Raw genomic sequence first — 22572 nt, 5'->3', positions numbered from 1 at the left:
GTGTCTCAGTCCACTCAGGTGCCTCCCCTTAGAGCTTCCACGGTAGCATTCACCTTTACCACAGTCCTCATCACACTGCACAAGGACCACTAGTCTCTTTATCATCGGTTCCTTAGGGTTGTGTCATTCATCTTTGTATTCCTAACATGCTGCCCAGTGCCAGGTAGATATTAAGTCATCACTATGTCACAGTTGAAGGATCAAAGCTAACAGCAGCGGTGAAAGCTATAACCAACTGATAATAAATCAGAAATGAAGGCAAAGAACTTCTGAAGCTATACAGGTAGGAAGAAACCATGAAAGTATAAAAGTCAGCCTTACTTGAAACTTCTTTGGAATATGTATTATTTAGGTGAAGTTACACCTGCACTTGGCTTACTCTGTTATCACTACTATTATATGCCTGAGGAAAATTAACATGTAGTACATATCACAAAAGCAAGAAACAGTGAAGAGAAGAACTGACTCTTACATAGAAAGAATTGGGGCCACAAGGTCCAGGGAGGCGATAAGAATCCCCAGCTCTGCAATGGCAGCAGTTAGAAGTAAAGCCCAGGTAGGTTCCCCATTGGCTTTGCTGTGACCAAAAACCTGTACAGAGAAGGGATATATCAGTCACAGGTGTGTGGGGAGTGTCTGAGTCAATGCTCCCTGCCCCCCTCGCTGCTACAGTTTCAGACACAGCACAGGATACAACTGTGCTATCTGTTAAATACCTCTACCCCGCTTACATATAAGCTCTTCCCTCATAGGGAAGGTCTTGTACTAAAAACCCATCTGTCTTCACATTATATGATCTGTAATTCCTAAGCCTATGAAGACCACACTGTTTCTCCTAAAATCTGAGAAAAAGGCAATAAGGTATGGGAGAGGGTCACTCACCCTCAGGAAGGGTATGATGTTATCCTTTGCTATAGCCTGTAGCAGCCTTGGTGCACCCGTGAGGCTCTGAAGTCCAGCCCCACATGTGGAGAAGAAGGAGCCAATAACGATCACCCATGGTGATGGCCAAGATAAGGTACCCACCACCAGATTACCTTTCACAGCATCCCCAAACCTGGGAAAGAAATGAGAGTGGGGAAATTTAACTACAGATTAAGAAAACTAGAGAAACATTCACCTGATTTTTTCTAATTTTTAGAGAATTAAAATTAAGACAGACATGAATAGTAACATAAAGGTAAGCAGATTTGATCAAAAGACACTGTTAATCTATATTAAGAAAAAATAACTTGTAGGACCAAGAGAATAAAGCCAAGCTTCAATTAAGATTTTTGCCCTCAAAATATCATCGTGTTCTTTACAGAAAAATTGGAAAAAATATATATAAAAAGCAGGGAGGAAATCCATATAGTAACTGGCAGCATTTAGCATGCTTTGCACATTTTAGTCTATTTACTATGTTTTTTTTTAAAACCTAGATGAGATCACACTACCCCTATAATTCCATATTCTTTTTAACTTAGAAGCATTTTTCTGTCATGAAAAATTCTTCATGAATAAAAAATTTAATGGCTTTAGTAACATTGCATCATCATTTATATAATCCATTCTTCTAGCGTCGATTTTGTACTGTAAAAAATACTGTGATTAACATTTTTTTTTTTTTAATTCTATTTAAGAGAAAGTGTGCGTGAGTGAGGTGGGGGGTTGAAAGGAGAAGCAGACTCCCTGCTGAGCGGGGAGCCTGACTTGGGGCTCCATCACAGGAGCCTGACATCATGACCTGAGCTGAAGGCAGACGTCTGAATGACCCACGCAGGAGCAGTGCTCCTGTGATCAGCAGCATCCTTAACGCACATATCTATATTCATGCTTCAGATTTTTTTCTTATGGCATACTCCTAAGAGGCAATAGCTGCAATAAAAAGCATCGATATACATATATATATATATATATATCTTTTAAAGATTTACTTACTTGACAGAGAGAGAGAGAGAGAGAGAGAGAGAGAGCACATGCGCAAGCGAGCGCACAAGCATGGGGAGCAGCAGGCAGGGGAGAGGCAGGGGGAGAAATAGGCTCCCAGCTGAGCCGGGAGCCCAAAGTGGGGCTCACTCCCAGGACCCTGGGATCACAACCTGAGCTGAAGGCAGACGTTTAACCAACTAAGCCACCTAGGTGCCCAAAAGGATCCATGTCCTAAAATATTTCAAAATCACTACCAAACTGCTTTCCATAAAGGTCATAATAAATTTTATTTTCACTGGAATTATATGAAGGTTTAAGTCTTATAGCACATAAGACTATATATAGTCTTATATATTTCACACCAGCCTCGAGTATTAAAAACTTAAAAGTCAATGCTAATTTGATGGGTAAAACATGGCATCTCATTAATTATTTATGGTTTTAACCATTTTTATTATCACGCACAAAAACCCCATGTATATTCCAATAAATTTTCACAAAACATCCACACAGCTACTCTCTAGTCAAGAAATAGAACACTTCCATCACCCAAAAGTCTTATATACCCACTTGCTATCACTAGTCCTTTTGTACCCCCATCTTTTTAATGCTATGTAGTTTTACCTGTTTCTAAACTTTTTTTTTTTTAAGATGGTATTTAAGACAGAGAAAGAGAGCGAGCAAGCCTGTGTGAGGTGGGAGAGGGGCAGAAGTAGGCTCCTTGCTCAGGAGGGAGCCTGATGTGGGGCTCCATCCCAGGACCTGAGCCCAAGGCAGCTGCTTAACTGACTGAGCCACACAGGCACCCTGTTTTTAAACTTTAAATAAATGAAACACAATATATGTGTTTTGTGTTTGGTTTCTTTCACTCAACAATGTGAAATTCATCCTTTTTCTTTATATAGCTGTGGTTCGTTTATTTTCATTGCTCTATGGCTTGTCAATGCATGAATACATAATTTATCCATTCCACTACTGATGAACATTTGGACTATATCCATATTTGACTATTAATAATAACACTGCTATGAGAATTCTTGTGTATTATTCTTAATGCACACGTGCATGCATTTCTGTTGGATCTACCTAGCACTGGAACTGCTAGGTCATGAGGTACGTGAACGCTCAACTTTAGAAGATAATTACCAACAGTCTCCCAAAGGGCTACTGTAGCTTACACTGTGAATACTTTTTATATAAGGGTGTAATTTACCAAAGCTCTATACACCCATGTATTTTCAGCGACAATAGTATAGTCATAGTAAGCCATGCTACTTATTCTTTTTCTCAACAGTATGTATATATAGCATCTACTGGGGATTCCGTCCTAAAAAAACTCAATCTAGTCAGGGAGAGTGATACGAAAAGCTACAATGTAGTAAGTGCAATACTGTACTGGCTGAACGAGGGGGGATGTGTGTGGTTATCTCTGCTGGGTGAGTGTAGGAAAGCTCACAGGACAGAAGACCCTTAGAGCGTCTTAGAGGCTCAGCGTGTCTGCTGGGTGGGAGTTACCCACTCTGAGCAAAGCAAACTGCACAAACAGATGCATGTCTGCCTATTTAACTTCTAGTCATGGCTGGAGCAGAGGGAGTTTATGAGGGAATGAATGATGGGAGAGGACATGAGAAAAAGGTACACAGGGCCAGACCAAAGTGATGGCGTTCAAGGGGCTTTGGCAGGCTGTGAAGCAGGAAGGTTTGTATGATCTAATTCTGTGTTGTAGAGAAATCACTCTGGTGGCAGCATGAAAGAAGGACTGGAAGGTGGTAAAACTGAAAGGGAGATAATTACAATAATCTTGGCCAAAGATCCCCAAGGCCTGTGCAAATGGATAGGTATAAAGAATAGTGGAAAGAGGAAAAAGGATGAATTTCACAGTGTTGAATGAAAGAAACCAAACACAAAACACATACACTTTCGTCATTAAAATGAACGGTGGAAATTCCAGGACTTAGGGACCAACTAGATGAGGGAACTGGTGCAGAAAGTCTAGGATGGCACCCATGTTTCTGTTTTGAGAAAGGGTAAATGGTGAGGCTAGTAACTCCCCCAGATGGGGAAAATGGGAACAAATCTGGCAAGTTTAGGGGAAAGATTTTCCTAGGAATCTCTTAGAAAAACATATTTTTTGCTCATAGGTGAAAGGAAAGGATAAATACCCAGCAGCCTTCATGAATGAAATGAAGAAAGTTCAAGATTTTATTTAGTATGCTAAATAGATACATACTTCCCTGTCTCATAGAGGAGATGCTAGAGACACTTGAAAGTTTTCGTTTTTTTAACCCGCTCTCTTTCACTTTACGTCTTAGTTTCCAAACAGCTCTAAATGTACGGAAGGAAGCCTTTGTTATGCAGACAGATTCACTACTTTACTGAATGCTATACTCATTCCACCTCACCTATTTAGAATAATACAACTGGCACTTATTATTCACTAAACATTTTGGGAACCATATACATATATTTCCTAATTGTTAGTCATGACATATACCTCAGTTGGGTTTTGAATTTGTGTCTTGGGGCAATGTGGAATGATCAGATACAACGGAAGGCACACACATAAATGTTACAAAGAAATCAACTACTTACTTGTCTCTAAGAACAACACCCTCAATACAGGCACCAAAAAGGACAACATTGCTTAAATCTACCATACTGAGAGTCAAGGAACTGGCCTCCAACCCTCTGAGATACAAAGCTATCAGTAAAATGAGTTGCTAAACTCTTTTCTGAATTTTAGAGATGAGGTGGGTAGATTTTCTGGTGAAAAGTGAGCTGGTAAAGCAGGTATTTTTACCACCAGGATAAAAATACTGATCACCCTCATTCCACAGATGTGCCATGAAAAGGATACAGACAAAGGAGGTGGTCAGGATAGCAAGTATAGTGCCAATGGGAATAGACTTCTGAGCATCCTTCAGATCTCCAGATCTATTTGATCCAGCCATGATACCTTTAGAGAAAGAGAAAAGAAGGTAACTTCTTATTCTGGACACTTTGATATTCATACTGATACCAAAGACTCGAAGCAAGTCTGAAAAGCCTGAGAATATAATTTTGTCTCCTAAGAAAAATCACTCCCTGGGTTTCATAATTTCTAAAATAGACAACAGCCCTTCTGTTTACCTGTGACAGAGGGAAAGAAGATCCCCACGAGAAGGGTAAAAGAGGTGGTGATGTCAACAAGGACATACTCGTGGTTTAAGTTGCCCAAGACATCAGAAGATCTGGCTGAGGACTTTTCAATTATTTCTCCCTTTGGTAGGTAATTACTCCAAAGATTCTCTGCAGTGGGAAGAAAAAAGCATATAAGCAACAGAAGTTTGTAAAGAAGATAATTAGGTAATTTTCTATCTAAACAATATTCTAAATCATATTCCTCATTTATATACTTTTTAAAGGTATATTTGTTCCTGCACAAGCACATACGTATCACACAATGAAGAACACATAAATAAAAACCAAATGCTCTTTCTCATCTGATTCAAATGTAATATGACAAAATGATTTGGTACATACAAATGCAGTTAAATTTATTAATGCAAATTAGTATAATTTAAGCAGATTAAAGATGAATGCCCTGCAAAGCCTATTTTTTAAAATTAGTAATTAATGCTATTTCTAACATGTTAGTGTAAACTTGCTTACATGCAAAGACATCTGTGGACCAAACATTTAAGACAGAAATCGCTTAAGCGAAGAGTTTCAGAAATTGGGCTGAGTGAGGAAAACACACATGTGGGTGTGGTGACATTCTGGCTGTCACGGTGGGGAGAACACTGGCAGTTTTACAGGATAGTTTATCATTTTATCCTACTTCAAAAAGTTATTTGCTTAACTCTGCTTCAAAAGGAGGGAAATTTTAGCAGAAAGCACTGCAAGGGAGTCCTGAAAAAGTGTAAGTTCACTAACAGAAAAGCAGAAGATGCTGAATCAAGAGCTGTGTGGTGAGCTTAGGGAGGGAAGTGATACTGTGGCAGTGAGATGTCATGGATAATAGGAGAGTCTAAGGTTGAAAAGCCTGTTTTCCTGAGAAAATTAAAAACTTGTTCAAAAGCTTCCTAACTCACCTGTAATGACACCACTAGCCAATCCAGGAATGCCCTGGATTGAAGTGACATTATTGTGAACAAAATATTCGTCACAGGTAGCATTGAAAAACTGACTGGAGTTACAGAAGAAGCCCCATAATTTTGAAGGTACTGTCATGTTGTTAATTTCCTTGGTTTTGGAGCAAGTATCAATGTGTCTTGATGAAAGGGTGCGGTTACCCAGCATGCAGACCCTAAGTGAAAGCAAACAAAGAAAAATGAAGCAAGGAGAAGAAAACATTTTAAAAAGAAGATAGGTTAGAATTAGGTTAATAATGGAAAAACAAAACAAAACCACCTCATCTCTAAGAGGCTGCAAAAGGAACTCATATTTATTGACTCACTCTGTAAATGGAGGCTTATTTATATTTTCTGCAGTTTAATCCTGATAGTCACCTCAGAAAATATGCATTAGTATTTCTATGTTGTGGGTGGAGGAACTGAGGTTTAGGGAAACTAAGTAGTCTGCCCGAGTCATACCAGAAGTAGGTGGTGATGACAGAATTCAAACTGAAGAACTGTCTGAAGACACTGTGCTTACTCATCTTCCAAGTTTTCAAGGTTTATCAACCAATTGTTAGATCTAAAAGAATCCTAGAGTCCTCTTGTTCTTCTTTAAACCCCTATCCCCCCACTTTTTTTGGCCTAAAAAAGCCTTATGTTCATAACAACCCCCTGGAAAATGTTACACTAAAGGTCAAATCTTCTGGCTACTGTTTTGAGAAAGCTTGGCTAGAATTAAAAAGCACATCCCACTACAGTCTAAGAGAAAACTATTTTCGAACATAAGTCTAGACCCAGTGGGAGTGAGGTTATTTAAGGACATTACAAATAATAACTGCTGATTTTATTTTTTTTCTTTAACCCAGAGCTATCAATATGAACAAAAGAATAATACACCCACAGTTAAAGTAACTCTCAAGAGGAACAAAGCAACTTTTTAAATCTGCAAAGATGACAGCATACATAATGAACCATGTACCCACTACTCAGCTTCAACAACTCAACATTGCCCAGTCTTGTTCATGGATTCCTCTAGGGAATTTGGTCTTGTTTTGCTGGAATATTTTAAAGAAAATACTGCACATCATGACTTTTTAGCCACCAAAAAAAGAAAAGCATCAAAGGAGATCTTGAGGCAAAATGGTATTTTTCAAGTTAAGATATCCAGAACACAGCCTTCAGTACTTTCTGCTAGTTTGCAGTCCCTAAATAAGCAGACTAAAAATTGATGATGGGGGCAGCCCTGGTGGCTCAGTGGTTTAGTGCCGCCTTTGGCCCAGGGGCGGATCGAGTCCCAGACCCGGGATCGAGTCCCACGTCGGGGTCCCTGCATGGAGCCTGCTTCTCCCCCTGCCTGTGTCTCTGCCCCTCTCTTTGTGTCTCTCATGAATAAATAAATAAAATCTTTTAAAAATAATAATAAAATAAAAATAAAAATTGATGATGGAATCTATCACTGACATCATTTAGCACAGTAGAATACTGAACCAGGAGTTAGGAAATCAAAGGGTTGATGTTCTTGTTCTGCCATTAACTAACTTTGGGGCGAGTCATTTAATCTTTATGGATCTGTTTTTTCATCTTGAAAAAACTATTTTTCTGAATTCAGGTTAAATCAACATAGAAATAATGAGTTTGATACCTAGAAAATCCAGATGACTTTTTAAAGACAATCTCTGTAACGAGGTTACAAACAACACTCAGTGCTGGCTAATCCCGATGCCCGTAGTCAAATAGAGAACAGGCGACCTGAGAGTAACCTAGTTGTACAAATCCATTACTATTTCAAAAAAAAAAAAAAAAAAATCACTTTGGGGCGCCTGGGTGGCTTGGCAGTTGAGCATCTGCCTTTGGCTCAGGGCGGGATCCTGGAGTTCCAGGATCAAGTCCCACATTGGGCTACCTGCATAGAGCCTGCTTCTCCCTCGGCTTGTGTCTCTGCCCCTCTCTCTCTGTGTCTCTCATGAATAAATAGGTAAAATCTTTAAAAAAAAAAACAAAAACCACTTCAATGTACCACACTACGTATGATATCTAATGTCTACATAGAGGTATACATGCCAACAGTGTGACATTTATTTCTCTTTATGACTAGAAAGTATACTATGGTATTAACAACAGATTAAAAAGTTTATAATTAATTACAAATATTTAGGTAGGAGTTCAGGTGTCTTTGACTCTCCTCATATTCTATTAGTAACAGGAATCCAACATTTAAGTACTTTATACAAGGCTTGCTGGTAATAACTATACTACCTGTAAAGCTCTTCATGAATAATAGTTCAAATAAGCACAATCATTCATTATAAGGAAGTTTTGAGAAAAACCTAGTATCTATACCCAAATGATGGTTACAGCTGCCAGTTCTATGCTTGGGACATAAGAATGAGGATCAACACCCTCCCAGGAAGCTGGGAGGCTTCCTTCCTCAATGCTAACTGAGCTTATCCATGAGTGAAATCTCAGGGAGAGTGTGAAATTGTACCTGAAGTGATTGTATCACCAGATACTATTGATGACTACCCAATAATAATGGCCAGGCAGTGAGATACGTACGGGAAGTGTGGAGGTGCAAAAGAAGACTTGATGGCTCCAGCATAGATGGCCAAGATGGATACAATGACACAGGCCAGGAAAAGTGAGGCAAACTTGTTCACATAGCGTACACCGATGAACACCACCAATACCATGAGGACCAAGAAGGCTGTGCCATAGATGCGCATGTTATTTAGCATGGCTGCTGACTCCTTGAGTGCATCTTCACTACGAAAGATGGCAGCTCGGGGGACAATATATACCTGTTAAGCAAAAGAAGTAGAAAATGAGGTCACTTCAAAGTCATCAAGTAAAAGGGCTGTTGTGGTTTGCATCTGCTTTCCAAAGGAAAGCAAAGACAGAAAGTGAGTGGAGACTTAACCTAATTTCTACAGAAATTGGATATCATTTCTTTTTTTTAAAGTCTATATGCTATTCTGAATACCTACATTTCCAAATGGAAACAGCAAAAAAAGCATTAATAATTTATTCAAAGTGTCATATAAAATAATTGCAATGATTATCTTGAGTCCTACACCTCATTATTACACATAGGACTATTTTAAATTCAGTAAAAAAAAAAAAAAAAGACATTCTAGTGAATAAAGAAATGAAAAGCATTTTATTTCATTGGGTTGAAGATATCAAAAAAGATTTTTAAGAAAAACCTTTATTTTACTTTTTCCCTATTAGTACAAATCTTGCCTCAATACTAACTTCTTGGGGTTGCCTGCTTGGCTCAGTTAAGTGTCTACCTTCAGCTCAGATCATGATCTCAGGGTGCTGGGAGTGAGCCCTGCATTGGGTTCCATACTCAGTGGGAGCCTACTTCTCCCTCTCCCTCTCCCCCTCCCCCTGCTTGAGTTCACTCTCTGTCATAAAATAAAAAAAATAAAATAATAAAATAAAATAAAATAATAAAATAAAATAAATAAAATAAAATAAGGCTAGCTTCTTGGATGAAGTGGTAGGGTGTTGGTGAATGGGTGTAAGGGAAGCAGCAGGCAGGTAAAGGATACTCACTATCTTTCTGACTTATATTCACAATAGGATGTCAGTTAACAGGTTAACAGTCAATCACATGACTGATTCTGTAGTGGATCTCTCAGAAGTTTTTCTATCAAACAACAAAAGATATCCAAATCTCTATCTTCTCTACACCACTGACCACACTTAAGCTATTACTCACCAGAAAAATTTCAATGGCACCCAGGATATACATGGCTGCTGCAAATGTGGTACCGAGATAAAAGCAGAGGCCAACAGCCCCACCAAACTCTGGGCCCAGTGCCCGGGAAATCATAAAGTATGAGCCTCCAGCTAAAACACAAAATAGAATGTAAGCAGGAAAAAGAGAGTACATCAGTAAGAAGAATGTAAACAAGTCATAAATAAGAAGGATAAATGTTTCAAGCTTTTCAAAACTCTGAATGTGATAAAAAGTAGATTTGTTAACGGGAAGTGAAAGATAAAACCTTTACGGTGGAATATCTTACTAACTCAATAAAATATATTCTAACTAAAAAAAGCTAGGAGTGTGATACAAATTAAGGATTCCAGTTTAGAACATGATAAGAGTTTTTCCTATTTGAGTTGATGTATAGTTGACATAATAAAGGTTGTATTAGCTCAAGTGTACAACATAGTGATTTGACGATTCTGTATACTACGCACAGCACAGCAAGCGCAATTACCGTCTTCACCACACACAATTACAATATTACCGAATGTCTTCCCTATGCTGTACTTTTCATCCCCATGACTTACTTATTTTATGAATAGAGGTTTGTACCTCTTATTCCTTCTCACCTATTTTAACCATTCCCCAATTCCTCTCCTCTCTGGCAACCATCAGTTTGTTTTCGACATTTATGAGTCTGTTTTCCTGTTTGTTTATTTATTTATTTTTTTGGATTTCACGTAGAAGTAAAATCATATGGTATCTTTCTCTGACGTTTCACTTGCATAAAGTGGATCTCTAGGTCCACCTGTATCATCACAAATGGCAAGATTTTGTTCTCTTTTATGATTAAGTAATATTCTGATGAGTGTGTGTGTGCGTGTCCTTCCACATCTTCTGTATTTATTTATCTACTGATGGCACTTAGGGTTTCTTCTATAACTTGGTTATTGTAAATAATGCAGCAAAAAACAGAGGGGCTCATATAAGTTTCCGAACTACTGTTTTCATTTTCTTTAGGAAAATACTCAGCAGTGAAATTACTAGATTGTATAGATTTCTATCTTTAATTTTTTGAAGTACTTCCATACTGTTTTCCAAAGTGGCTGCACCGGTTCATATTACCATCAACGGTGAAGAGGGTTCTCCTAGTTTAGAACATAGATTTTTAAAGAAAGTATTTATTCTCAAGTTACATAGTGTGAACAGCAGACCAACAGATTAAATAGTATTCTAGTCCTGGGAAGTTTGCACCTCTGACTTTATAGCATAAATACACAATAGTCACTGACAATCCCTGAAATCCAATCTTAGCCTACTGACCTGGCACCACTCCATTAGTGGCAATGGCACTCATGGAGATAGCAGTCAACAGTGTCTGTAAAGGAAGTGAAAGGAGAAGACTGTTACTGTATTCTGTACTATTTAAAGTGCCTCACAGCACTTTTTGAAAAATTAACTCTTCTTATTTTTATGGAGTTGGCCACCACACCTAAGAGTATGGAAATGAAATGATGGTGGTTCAACTCACTGTACTAGTCACATTACTGCGATCTTGAGTGTTCTGTTAAAATGCTTCTATAACATAATCAGTATGTTAGGTGCTAGTAGGAACCACTGATCTCACCCTGGTCTCCTAGTTAGCTTGGAAAACAGACTGGAAACTAAGGACTAGCTACAATTAGAAGAACAATATTAAGGAAGGAGGGGAGTCACTGAAGACTTCTGAACAAATAAAAACTGTATTTTCACAACACTGCCTGGTAGTAGCAGAGTACAGAATGGACTGCAGACAGGGAGCAGGTGAAGGCAGAGTGACTTGTTACTAGGTTACTATAGTTCAGTGAAAAGTAAGGGCTATAGGGCAAGTATAGGAATATTAAGAAGGGTTGTATATAAAAGAGGTCAGAGGGAGACTTGATTGACCTTGGTAGCTGAATAGATGTGAGGTTATCAAGGAGCCAAACATGGCCCTGAAGTTTTAAGACTAAGAAACAGGTAGTACTGTTAATTTTAAGTTATTAATGATACAACTATGTTTGTTTACTCTGCTTTATAAAGCACTCAGCTGGGCATAATGCACAAGGAGGGTATAATAATGATAGTAATAAAAGAGGTCAGCAGTTGAAAAAATAATTTTTATTAACTTATAAAAAAATTGATAGATGTGGCTGGGATATGTGGATAAGAGGAGTTTAAACTCCAGTAAGATCAGAATGTTCTCAGTACAATGGGGAGAAGACCTGGAAACTACATCTGAATTTCTAGGGAAGGGGTAACAGATCTGGCTTCAAAACAAAACAAATACCCCTCACCCCAAAAAATAATCAGTTTTGTTCCTCAATACCATACTGGTGTAGTACACCATTTTCTAACTTTGGTGCTATCAAACTCAAATGATTTGTATTCTGAATTCTGTGAATCAAGGACTATATCTTCCACTTCCTTTAAAAGTCTTCCTTTTTAATATCTAGTACATATTATGCATATACATAAGAAGCGAAGAACAGACACTAAATAACTGAAAATCCTTCAGATGTTAATATCAAAATAATCTCTCCTGTTGAGATCATGAGTCTTTCCCTACTGCTCTTTGTTTTATTCTCAAACAGGTTCATTGCATATAATCTTGAGCTCTTGCAATGTTCCAGGTGACCTCTAGGAGCCAAATAGGGACTTACACAGCAACAGCAGATAAGGACAATTGCAAAGGCCTGAAGAACTCCAGCCGTGCCCACAACCCACGTAAGGCGCAGAAACAAGATCACTCCAAAAATATTTTGTAGGCATGGGAGGTAGACACCCATGAAAGTACCCATTTGAGGGGTCTGAAAAGAAATATGTTGACAAAAGAAAAATTATATAGTCATCTAGAAGAGATGATTTTATCCCTTCACTTGTATATAAAAACTTGTTCCCTAATTACCATATTATTTACAAAAGAGATAATTAGTATAACCAATATCTTAGAAGAGGCACATATAAAATCTCCATCTTATAAACATTGATCACCATACTTTTTAATGTTCATAGAGCTCTACACTTTCACTTTACATAGGTCCCCATATTTTTTTTTCCCCCATAACATTATTTTTAATGTCCAACGTTTATGAGGGCCAGGGCTTTCTCCCCAACTCAAGTTTGTACATTTTCAATTGGCCTGTGAGGCCAATAGGGATACTTCTTGTCTAATTTGGTTTCTGGGAAGATTTCATTCAGGTCAATGGTCATCTGATCAAATGGAATTATGTTCTTCATTTTCTCCAGCTTTTTCATATTCTTCAATCCTGGCCTTTGAGAGAGACAAAAACTCAGCACAGCTTTTCACATCTTCTTTTTCCTCAGCATCCACCTGGACAGTGTATTTATCCTCTAGCACAGGAACCTTCAGGGCATTAAATTTCTCAAAGTCATCTACCAAGCCAGCCTTTGCCACATTGGTCTTGTAATAAGCCCAGTCGACAGCTGGTGGTTTCTCACGAAGAGTAGCCAACCTGGAGGTAAGCATCTCATTCCAGGATTTCAGGGAGTTGGCAATGGCCTTCTGGTTTCGGGGTATGATCTCCCAAAAGCTACCCAGTCAGTGGTTTTTAGAGCAAGTTTTCGCCCAGCCATCTTGAGATCCTTCACCGACCCCAGTGGCCCACAGTCCACAGCGGTCCCCATATGTTTTTACATGGGCATTTCACCACAAACTTTTAAGTGTACCCGCAACAATTTAAAATGTTCTTGTTTGGGACGCCTGGGTGGCTCAGTGGTTGGGCATCTGCCTTGGCTCAGTGCATGATCCCGGGGTCCTGGGATCGAGTCCCACGTTGAGCTCCCTGCACAGGGCCTGCTTCTCCCTTTGCCTGTGTCTCTGCCTATGTGTTTTTCATGAATGAAAAAATAAATCTTTAAAAAATAATAATAATAAATAAATAAAATGTTCTGTTCTTGAAGCTATTAGCTTTCCCTTCTCTTTTTTAAGATTTTATTTTTGGGCAGCCCCAGTGGCTTAGCAGTTTAGCGCTGCCTTCAGCCCAGGGCGTGATCCTGGAGACCCGGGATCGAGTCCCATGTCAGGCTCCCTACACGGAGCCTGCTTCTCCCTCTAGCTGTGTCTCTGCCTCTCTCTCCTGTGTCTCTCATGAATAAATAAATATTTTTTAAAAAAAGATTTAAATAATATTTAATAATATTTAAATAATCTCTCTAATGAGGGGCTCAAACTCACAATAGTACACGAGTACAAGAGTCGCATGCTCCACCAACAGAGTCAGCCATGGGCCCCTAGCTTTCCCTTTTCATTTAAAAATTGAATAACGATTTGATAGAATTCCCTCAGAATTTGGCATAAATCCTTCATGGTAGCTGGTAAATGCATTTGGCAAAATGAAGATCTGAGGGTCACTTTATTCCTGAAGAACCAGAAAGCTAACTTGTAATATTGCTCCATATTTTGAGAAAAACTGAAATTTAATATTTGAAAAACCCAATCACTTCACAACAGAGACGGCAGCAGTGGACAGGTGTGGACACTCTTCTTCCGAAATGCCACTCCATCTGCCTGGAATGCTCTTCTCCTAACTGGGTGGCCCATGTCTCTCACTGGTTAGGTCTCTGCTTAAATATGGCCCTGTCAGCGAGGGCTTCCCTGACCAATCTCTCGACCCCTCCTCTGCGCGGGCTCTCTTGCTGGCCAGTTTCAGTGTCTTTGCCCTGCCTTTTGAAGTTAACACACAATGTTAATTAGTTCCTGGTGTACAACAAAATGATTCCATGTCAAGTCTTTGCATATGTTATGCCATGTTCGTCACCTATCCCTGCTTATATTTTTTGTTAGAGTGCTGTCAACACGTAATATTCAGTTTAACAACGATCCCCTCATACTGGACTTCAGACTGCATGAGAGCAGCACACTACATGTGTTTCTGCTATGACCCCCACTGCCCAGAACAGCGCTTGGCATGTATCAAGCATTCAACAGTTACTGAGCATAGAGTGATACCCTGGATACTTCCTCCTTTCTTATATATGGGACTCTTTTTATTTATCCTTGTTATTTGAAAGCCTCACCTTGGTGGGCTTCTTTTTCCCTTCAGTGATGTTTTCTGCCTCCTCATGCTCTTTTGCTCCTTGTGTCAGATTAGTATAATTGGCCATACGGTTTAGGAGAGAAGATACCTTTGGTCTGGTGTCCATTTCTTCCTAAAAAGGCAGAAACATGGAAGAAATGAGTAATAAAGAACACTGGAAATAAGCATCAAAGTGACCTCTGTACCAGAAAATTACAAATCAAATGAGAAAATACTTCACAGGTAAATATTTTAAGAAAATTTATAAATGAGGCTTTATTCTTCTCCCACATTAAAATGTCCACTTAATCAGGACTACATAAATCCTTATAAAATTCTCAAGTGAAAAGCTTTATCATTCTAATGGCTTAACTTTACATTAAAAGCAAAATCACACTGGCCCCTTTAGACAGCTGTATCCTTGTAAAAAACATTGATAATATTACCTTTAACTACAGTGCCTCTTTCTTTAGGCCACTAACATTCTTAAGACCTGAGCTAAGATCAAGAGTCAAATGCTTAACCAAATGAACCACCCAAGTGCCCTTAAGCTACTAACATTCTAATAACATCTATGGCTATTATTTATTTCACCAAGCACAGAAAGTTCAATAAAAAACTTCTGTGACTGAACTAAATATTCACCCCTGATATTTTCTTGAAGAAAGCTGAAAGAAGATATCATTTAAAAAGTAGGTGCACTGAGGTGTGCCTGGGTGGTTCGAGTCATGATCCCAGGGTCCTGGGCTCAAGTCCCCGAGTCCAGCTCCCTGCTTGGTGGGGAGCCTGCTTCTCCCTCTCCATCTGCCACTGTCCCTGCTTGTGCATGCTCTCTCTCAAATAATTAAATCTTTTTTTTTTTTTAAGATTTTATTTATTTCACAGAGAGAGAGAGAAAGAACACAAACAGGAAGAACACCAGAGGGAGATGGGAAAGCAGGCTCCCTAATGAGCAGGGAGCCCAATGCAGGGCTCTGTCCCCAGGATCCTGGGATCATGACCTGAGTTGAAGGCAGAGGCTCAACCAACTGAGCCACCAAATAAAATCTTTAAAAAATAAAAATAAAATAAAAAATAGATACACTGAGAGAACTGGCACTCACATGCATCAATGTCCAAAGCCAGACACAAAGTAGTCTTGGACTAAAGCAGGCTCCTTTCAACAACCTGACTATAGACCCCATCAGAGTCCCCATGGTCTCAGTTAAGACATACAGGCTCTCAGGGTGCCTGGTGGCTCAGTCGGTTAAGCACGTGCCTTTGGCTCAGGTCATGATCCTGGGGTCATGGGATCAAGCCCTGCATTGGACTCTGTTCAGTGGGAAGCCTGTTTGTCCCTCTCCCTCTATCTCCCTGCCCTTTTGTGCTCTCTCTCAAATAAATAAATTATTAAAAACAAAACAAAACATATAGGCCCTCTTAATCTGGCAGCCGACTTCCTACATTGATTTTCGATTAGTAGTTATAAGATAAATGATAGTCTTCCCAAACACAGAGTTGAAAAATACTCTATTTTATACTTCATAGATAATTCCAATTCAAATATTTAAATCCTAGCTAAATTCAACAGCAAGGTTCTCCATATGCCTGTGATGTCAACATTTGTCCTCAATCCTAGAAATCTGATTTAGGGCAGCCCAGGTGGCTCAGAGGTTTAGTGCCGCCTTCTGCCCAGGGCATGGTCCTGGGAACCTGGGACCCAGTCCCGTGTCGGGCTCCCTGCATGGAGCCTGCTTCTCCCTCTGCCTGTGTCTCTGCCTCTCTCTCTGTGTCTCGCATGAATAAATAAATAAAATCTTAAAAAAAAAATTTCTTAAAAAAAAAAAGAAATCTGATTTAACAGCTACTTATTCGTGATAATTAAGTTATACAGAATAAATCAACTACAATGACAAATTATAGTAAGTGTTATATTTTAACAAATAGTTCTTAAAATTATCCAGCCTGTACTGCTTTAAAACTAAATGGGATAGAAAACAGATATCTTGAAATCTCTGTTCCTGAAATCTGTTCCTAAAATCTCCATCCTAGTTTTCTCCAAGTTTTACCTCAAAGAGTGCCAAGTTTCTATCAAAATATTCATCTCCTTCTTCGTAATTGGAATTATTGAGATAAGCATTTCGAGCTTTCTTATTATGCCCATCATCTGGAAAAAAAAATAAATCAAATTAGTTTCTCATTGGTATTAAAATATCAGCACCAAATAACTTCATGTTGCCTCTGTATTAACAGAATCCATTTTCATATTCATATTTTAATCTTTAAGTGGGAGAACTCAATGAGCCATGCTTAGAGAATGTGGCTCACTCTAGAACAGGAACAAAAATAAATCTCTAACAGGTAAATAATATGAAGGCTTAACAGCATGAAGACCTCTGGAAACACTTTTTTTTTAGGATTCTAGCCTATAAAGACCCTACTCTTAAAGTCACCCAAATCTAGAATAAAATTTTTAAGAAGTACTTATTGAGCTCTTAGTGTACTGCTTTAGACTTTATATACTACTGCTATTGATAATGGCAGTAAGACCCTCTACCTCCATCCAGGTATGTCCAACCGTTTATGTGACATTGGGTAAAAAAAAGAAAATGACATCAGGTCATGTAACCAAACACTATTTTTGTACAAACCCTTGCCACTTTTTTTTTTTTTTTTTAATGTTAAAAGAGATACCCTACAAGAATTTGGTGAACCAGCTATGAAGAAAAAAAAAGAAAAAGAAAAAGAGACTTGGTTCCCTCAGGCAGTAGAGTCTGTGTGAATACTTCCTTATTAGCTCTGGTTCTTTGCTGTGCCTAAGAATTATATATAATTATAATTATAATTGCCTTGCAGGAGAGAAAGAGAGAAAATAAAAAATTATTCAAATGTCATTAAGAACACCTCAAGTATTCAGTAAATAGATACTAATATAAAAGCTACAGAAACTAGGGATCCCTGGGTGGTGCAGCGGTTTAGCGCCTGCCTTTGGCCCAGGGCGCGATCCTAGAGACCCCACGTCGGGCTCCCGGTGCATGGAGCCTGCTTCTCCCTCTGCCTGTGTCTCTGCCTCTCTCTCTCTCTCTGTGTGACTATCATTAAAAAAAAAAAAAAAAAAAAAAAAAGCTACAGAAACTAATTCAAAGTCTTATAACCTTAAATACAATTTTGGGAAATAGCCAACAAGCTATCATAATAACTAGATCTTGTCAAAGGACAGAAGAGCCAACCTGATGGTCTTCATTAGCTAAAAAATGGGTAGATGTGAACACTAAAAATAGATATTGCATTGAACTGAAATGTAACTATGTGAAATATCCAGTATATTTTGAAAAAACAGTCATCTTTACAGACTTACTAAGGAAATAGCATATCTGAAAAACAATAAAGAGAAAGAATAAGCAATTATCTTGCCTTTCCTGTACCAACCATATTTCAGGATAACTAAAATGTCAAATAAAATTTCTTTATAGAAAAATTCTAGCTAATAAATGTGGAATTTAAGAAATAAAACAAACGAGCATAGGGAAAAAAGGGAGATAAACCAAGAAACAGACTCTTATTTCAAGTTTTTATTTAAATTCTAGTTAGTTAACATACAGCATAATACTAGTTTCAGGAGAAGTTAGGGATTCATCACTTACATATAACACCCGTGCTCACTGCAACAAGTGCCCTCCTTAGTGCCCACCACCGGTGTACCCCATCCTCCACACCTCCCTCCATCAACCCTCAGTTTTGTTCTCTATAGTTCAAAATCTATTTTATGGTTTGCTTCTTCTTTCTTTCCCCTATATTCATCTGTTTTTGCTTCTTAAATCCCACATGTGAATGAAATCATATGGCATTTGTCTTTGACTGGCTTATTTTGCTTAGCGTAATACATTTGAGTTCTAGCCACATCATAGCAAATAGTGAAGTGTCATTCTTTTTTATGCTAATATTTAATTGTGTGTATCATCAGTCAGTGGACATTTGGGCTCTTCCTATATAATTTGGCTATGTTGACTATGCTGCTATAAACATTCAGGTGCAAGTGCTCCTTCACATCAGTATTTTTGCATCCTTTGGGTAAATACCTAGTATTGCAACTGCTGGGTCATAGGGTAGCTCTATTTTTAACTTTTTGAGGAACCTCCACACAGTTTTCCAGAGTGGATGTACCACTTTGCATGCCCACCAACAATGTAAGAGGATTCCCCTGTCTCTGCATCCTCACCAACATTTATTGTTTCCTGTGTTGTTAAATTTAAACATTCTGACAGGTGTGATATCACACTGTAGTTTTGATTTGTATTTCCCTGATGATGAATGATGTTGAGAATCTTTTCATGTGTCTGTTAGCCATTTTTATCTCTCTCTTTTTCTTAAGCTTTTATTTACTGACAAGAGACACACAGGCAGAGGGAGAAGCAGGCTCCCTGTGGGGAGCCTGATATGGGACTCGATCCCAGGACCCCGAGATCACTCCATGAGCCAAAGGCAGATGCTCACCCATTGAGCCACCCCGGTTGCCCCCATTTATATGTCTCTTAACTATAGAGAACAAATTGATGATTACCAGAGGGGAGGTGGTTGGCGTGGAATGGGTGAAACAGGTGAAGAGGATGAAGAGTACACTGTCATGATGAACACTGAGTAATGTATAGAATTGTTGAATCACTACACTGTACACCTGAAACTAACGTAACACTGTAATGTTAACTGGAATTTAAACAGAAAATTTTTAATGCATATGGAATAATATAATTAGGAAAAAATCACCAATTTTCAACTCCTAATGAAGTAATGGATCTAGGCAATCAGCGTCAATATTTGCTAAAACCATTAGATGAAAGGCCTAGACATAACTTTATAATGGATGGATCAGGGTGATCGGAAACTCAATGATCAATTTCAACATCGCTAAAAGTGGACAACACAATCTTCTAATATAATACAATGAAAAAAATACACTGTGCAACCTGGGATGTATTCCTACTAAAAGAATGGAAGCTGAATCTAATCAAGCCTCTAAATCTACCTACCATTTCCCAAAACACAGAGGAGGAAGATGTTAAACATCACCACAATGATGCTGCAATGATCCAATTCAAAATGTGAGAAATTCTACATGAGAAATAATCTGACTCACTCAACAAGTAAATGGCATAAACTAAAAAAAGGTGATTTCATAAATTAAGACTTGAAATGATGCCTCAACCAAATGTAAGGTGTGAACCTTGTTAGAATCCTGACTCAAATCAAATATAAAAAGACAATTCTGAAACAGAGAAATTTAAACTTTTTCTTAAAAAATGGTACATAAAATGTGATATCAAGAATTTTCTTTAAGATATTCCAGGAAAAAATCAGGTGGAGCTTGAAAACAGATTCTCAACATTGTTTAAACTGAGTGATAGGGATGCCTGGGTGGCTCAGCAGTTGAGCGTCTGCCTTCAGCCCAGGGTGTGATTCCGGGGTCCTGGGATCAAGTCCCACGTCAGGCTCCCTGCATGGAGCCTGCTTCTCCCTGTGTCTATGTCTGCCTCTCATGAATAAATAAATAAAATCTTTTAAAAAAATAAACTGAGCGATAGTTTCATGGGGGTTCACTATGCTATTCTATCTGCTTTTCTGTACCTTTGGAAATTTCCACAATAAAAAGTTATTTTTAAAAAAAGGAAAATGCAATTCTTTTCCTTTAATGGTTCCAGAAAATTCTAAAGAGAATGACATAGATTAAAATTATCACCACTTTTGAGTAATTCATTTATTCAATTAATTCACCAAGCACTTATTAAGTTCTTATGATGTGCTGGGCACTCTAGGTCCCAGGGATATAGCAGTAGACAAAGCAGTTAAAGTCTTTGTAGACTGTGTGTAGACTGAAGTCACAGAAGACAGAGTTAAATACACACACACACACACACGTGACTTATAATGTTAGCTAATTTCCACGGTGTAAATACACACACCAATTTTAAACTATTAATGTGAAGTCATTAACATGGTTTTGGAGAGATGCATACACTTGGCTCTCATGAGTTAGTGTAAGCTGGCTGTAGCATACCCTTGGCATAGAATGGTCAGGAAAAGCCAGCATTTCAAGCTGAGAGAGTAGTAATTTTAGGAGATCCTAAAGCAGAAACAATCTTAATGGATTCATAAAACAGAGTGAGTAACACAGCTGAAACAGAGGAAAGGAGAGAGTATTTAGAAAGATAGAAGAAGCCAGATCAGGTAGTTATTAGCAAATAGTTCTCCAAATCCATTTACTGGGCGGTCCTTGTCCCCCTGACCTACACTAGATAATAACAACATAATGGGGTTTGGCGCTGTAGAGAGAGGGATGTGAATGTGCTAATGTTATTTTCTTTATTTGGAAGATATAGACAAGCATTTTTAGATTATATCAATAATGTATCAATAATACCAATAATTATAATAATGTAAATAAACTTCATTTGTTAAAACATAGGATTAAACAAAACAATGCAGGTACATACTGTTTTAAGAGACATATATGACATGTAAAGGCTGAAAGTAAAAGAAAGAGATCAGGCAAATACTAACCAAAAGAAAGCTGATATGGTTTTATTATCACTAGATAAATTTTTCTTTAAAAGGAAAGCCTTATTATGGATGAAAGGGTAACCATATAACAAAAAGTTGAATTTACCAAGAAAGTATTTTATTTTGTAATTATTATTACTATTTTTTTTTTTTTTGAGAGAGAGAGAAAGACAGAGAAGAGTGAGTGCATGAGGTAGGGAGAGGGGCAGAGGGAAAGGAAGAGGGAGAATCTTAAGCATGGCTCGATCTCACGAGCCTGAGATCATGACCTGAGCTGAAATCAAGAGTTAGATGCTTAACCAGCTGAGCACCCTGGCCCCTCAAGAAAGTATTTTAAACATATATCTATGGTTTATAGTTATCTTTCTGCATAGTAAATTACTCTCACATTTAGTAGCTTAAACACACTTTTCATCTTACAGTTTGTATGGCCAGCAATATAGGCATGACTTTGAGCCCTCTGCTTCAGTCCTTATGAAGTTCCAATCAAACCCCTGCCGAGACTGTGTGGTCTCATTTGAAGGCCTGGGGAAGATCTACTTCCAAGTTCACTTACATAGTTGTTGGCAAGATTCACTGTCTTTTAGGTTGTTGGTCAGGGGCCCATCTTGGTTCCCTGCTACACGGGCCTTTCCATAGTACAGTTTACAGCATGGCAGCTGGATTCCCTCAAAGCAAGTCATCAAAGAGAACCAGAGAGAGAGAGTACGAGACAGATGTCATGGTCTTTTTGTAATCTCATTTTGAAAGTAACATTGCTTTGCCATTTTCTGTTAATTAGAAGGAGTCCTTAAGTCCAGCCCTCAAAGGGCAGAGGATTACACAAGAGCATGAATACCAGGAAGAAAGGATCACTTGGAACCAATCTAAGAGGCTGCCTACCACATGCATTTATCCATTTATTCACCTACCCATCCATCCATGACTCAAAAGCTGAGGCAAAAATGGACAAAACTATAGTAAGAAATGATAAATCTACGGTCATACAGGGAGATGTTTAACATATATCTCTCAATAATTATAGATGAAGCCAACAAAATAAGGGTGAAGAGACCTGAATAACACAATGAATAACCTTCACCTAATGGACATAAAGTTCTGCAAACAAAATTAGACAATATACAAAATAGACATACATGGAGAATTCATAAAATTTATCATGTGCTAGATCTTAGCCAACAAATTTCAAACAGAGGGAATATAGGCTGTGACTTTGATCTATAACAAAAGTTGTTAGAATTATGAAAAGATAGATTTT

At 38.3% G+C, this 22572-nt stretch overlaps 1 protein-coding gene across 5 annotated transcripts in view; it reads right to left on the bottom strand.

Annotated features, from left to right (window-relative positions):
- The window catches only part of SLC12A6 (solute carrier family 12 member 6), a 90152-nt gene that overhangs the window by 13879 nt on the left and 53701 nt on the right, over positions 1-22572 (bottom strand). For all 5 annotated transcript variants that reach the window (XM_025998391.2, XM_025998393.2, XM_025998394.2 and 2 more), the window contains 12 exons: positions 16829-16926; positions 14782-14913; positions 12405-12551; positions 11047-11101; positions 9733-9863; positions 8565-8806; positions 5985-6199; positions 5041-5199; positions 4769-4867; positions 4504-4561; positions 883-1057; positions 473-591 (listed from right to left, as the gene is read on the bottom strand). In XM_025998391.2, coding sequence (XP_025854176.1) covers positions 473-591; positions 883-1057; positions 4504-4561; positions 4769-4867; positions 5041-5199; positions 5985-6199; positions 8565-8806; positions 9733-9863; positions 11047-11101; positions 12405-12551; positions 14782-14913; positions 16829-16926 — 1630 coding nt within the window. The remainder of the gene's footprint in view (positions 1-472; positions 592-882; positions 1058-4503; positions 4562-4768; positions 4868-5040; positions 5200-5984; positions 6200-8564; positions 8807-9732; positions 9864-11046; positions 11102-12404; positions 12552-14781; positions 14914-16828; positions 16927-22572) is intronic.

Source organism: Vulpes vulpes, chromosome 15 (assembly GCF_048418805.1).
Source record: "Vulpes vulpes isolate BD-2025 chromosome 15, VulVul3, whole genome shotgun sequence".
NCBI classification, from domain to species: domain Eukaryota; kingdom Metazoa; phylum Chordata; class Mammalia; order Carnivora; family Canidae; genus Vulpes; species Vulpes vulpes.
This window is presented reverse-complemented; position numbering and strand designations above follow the sequence as displayed.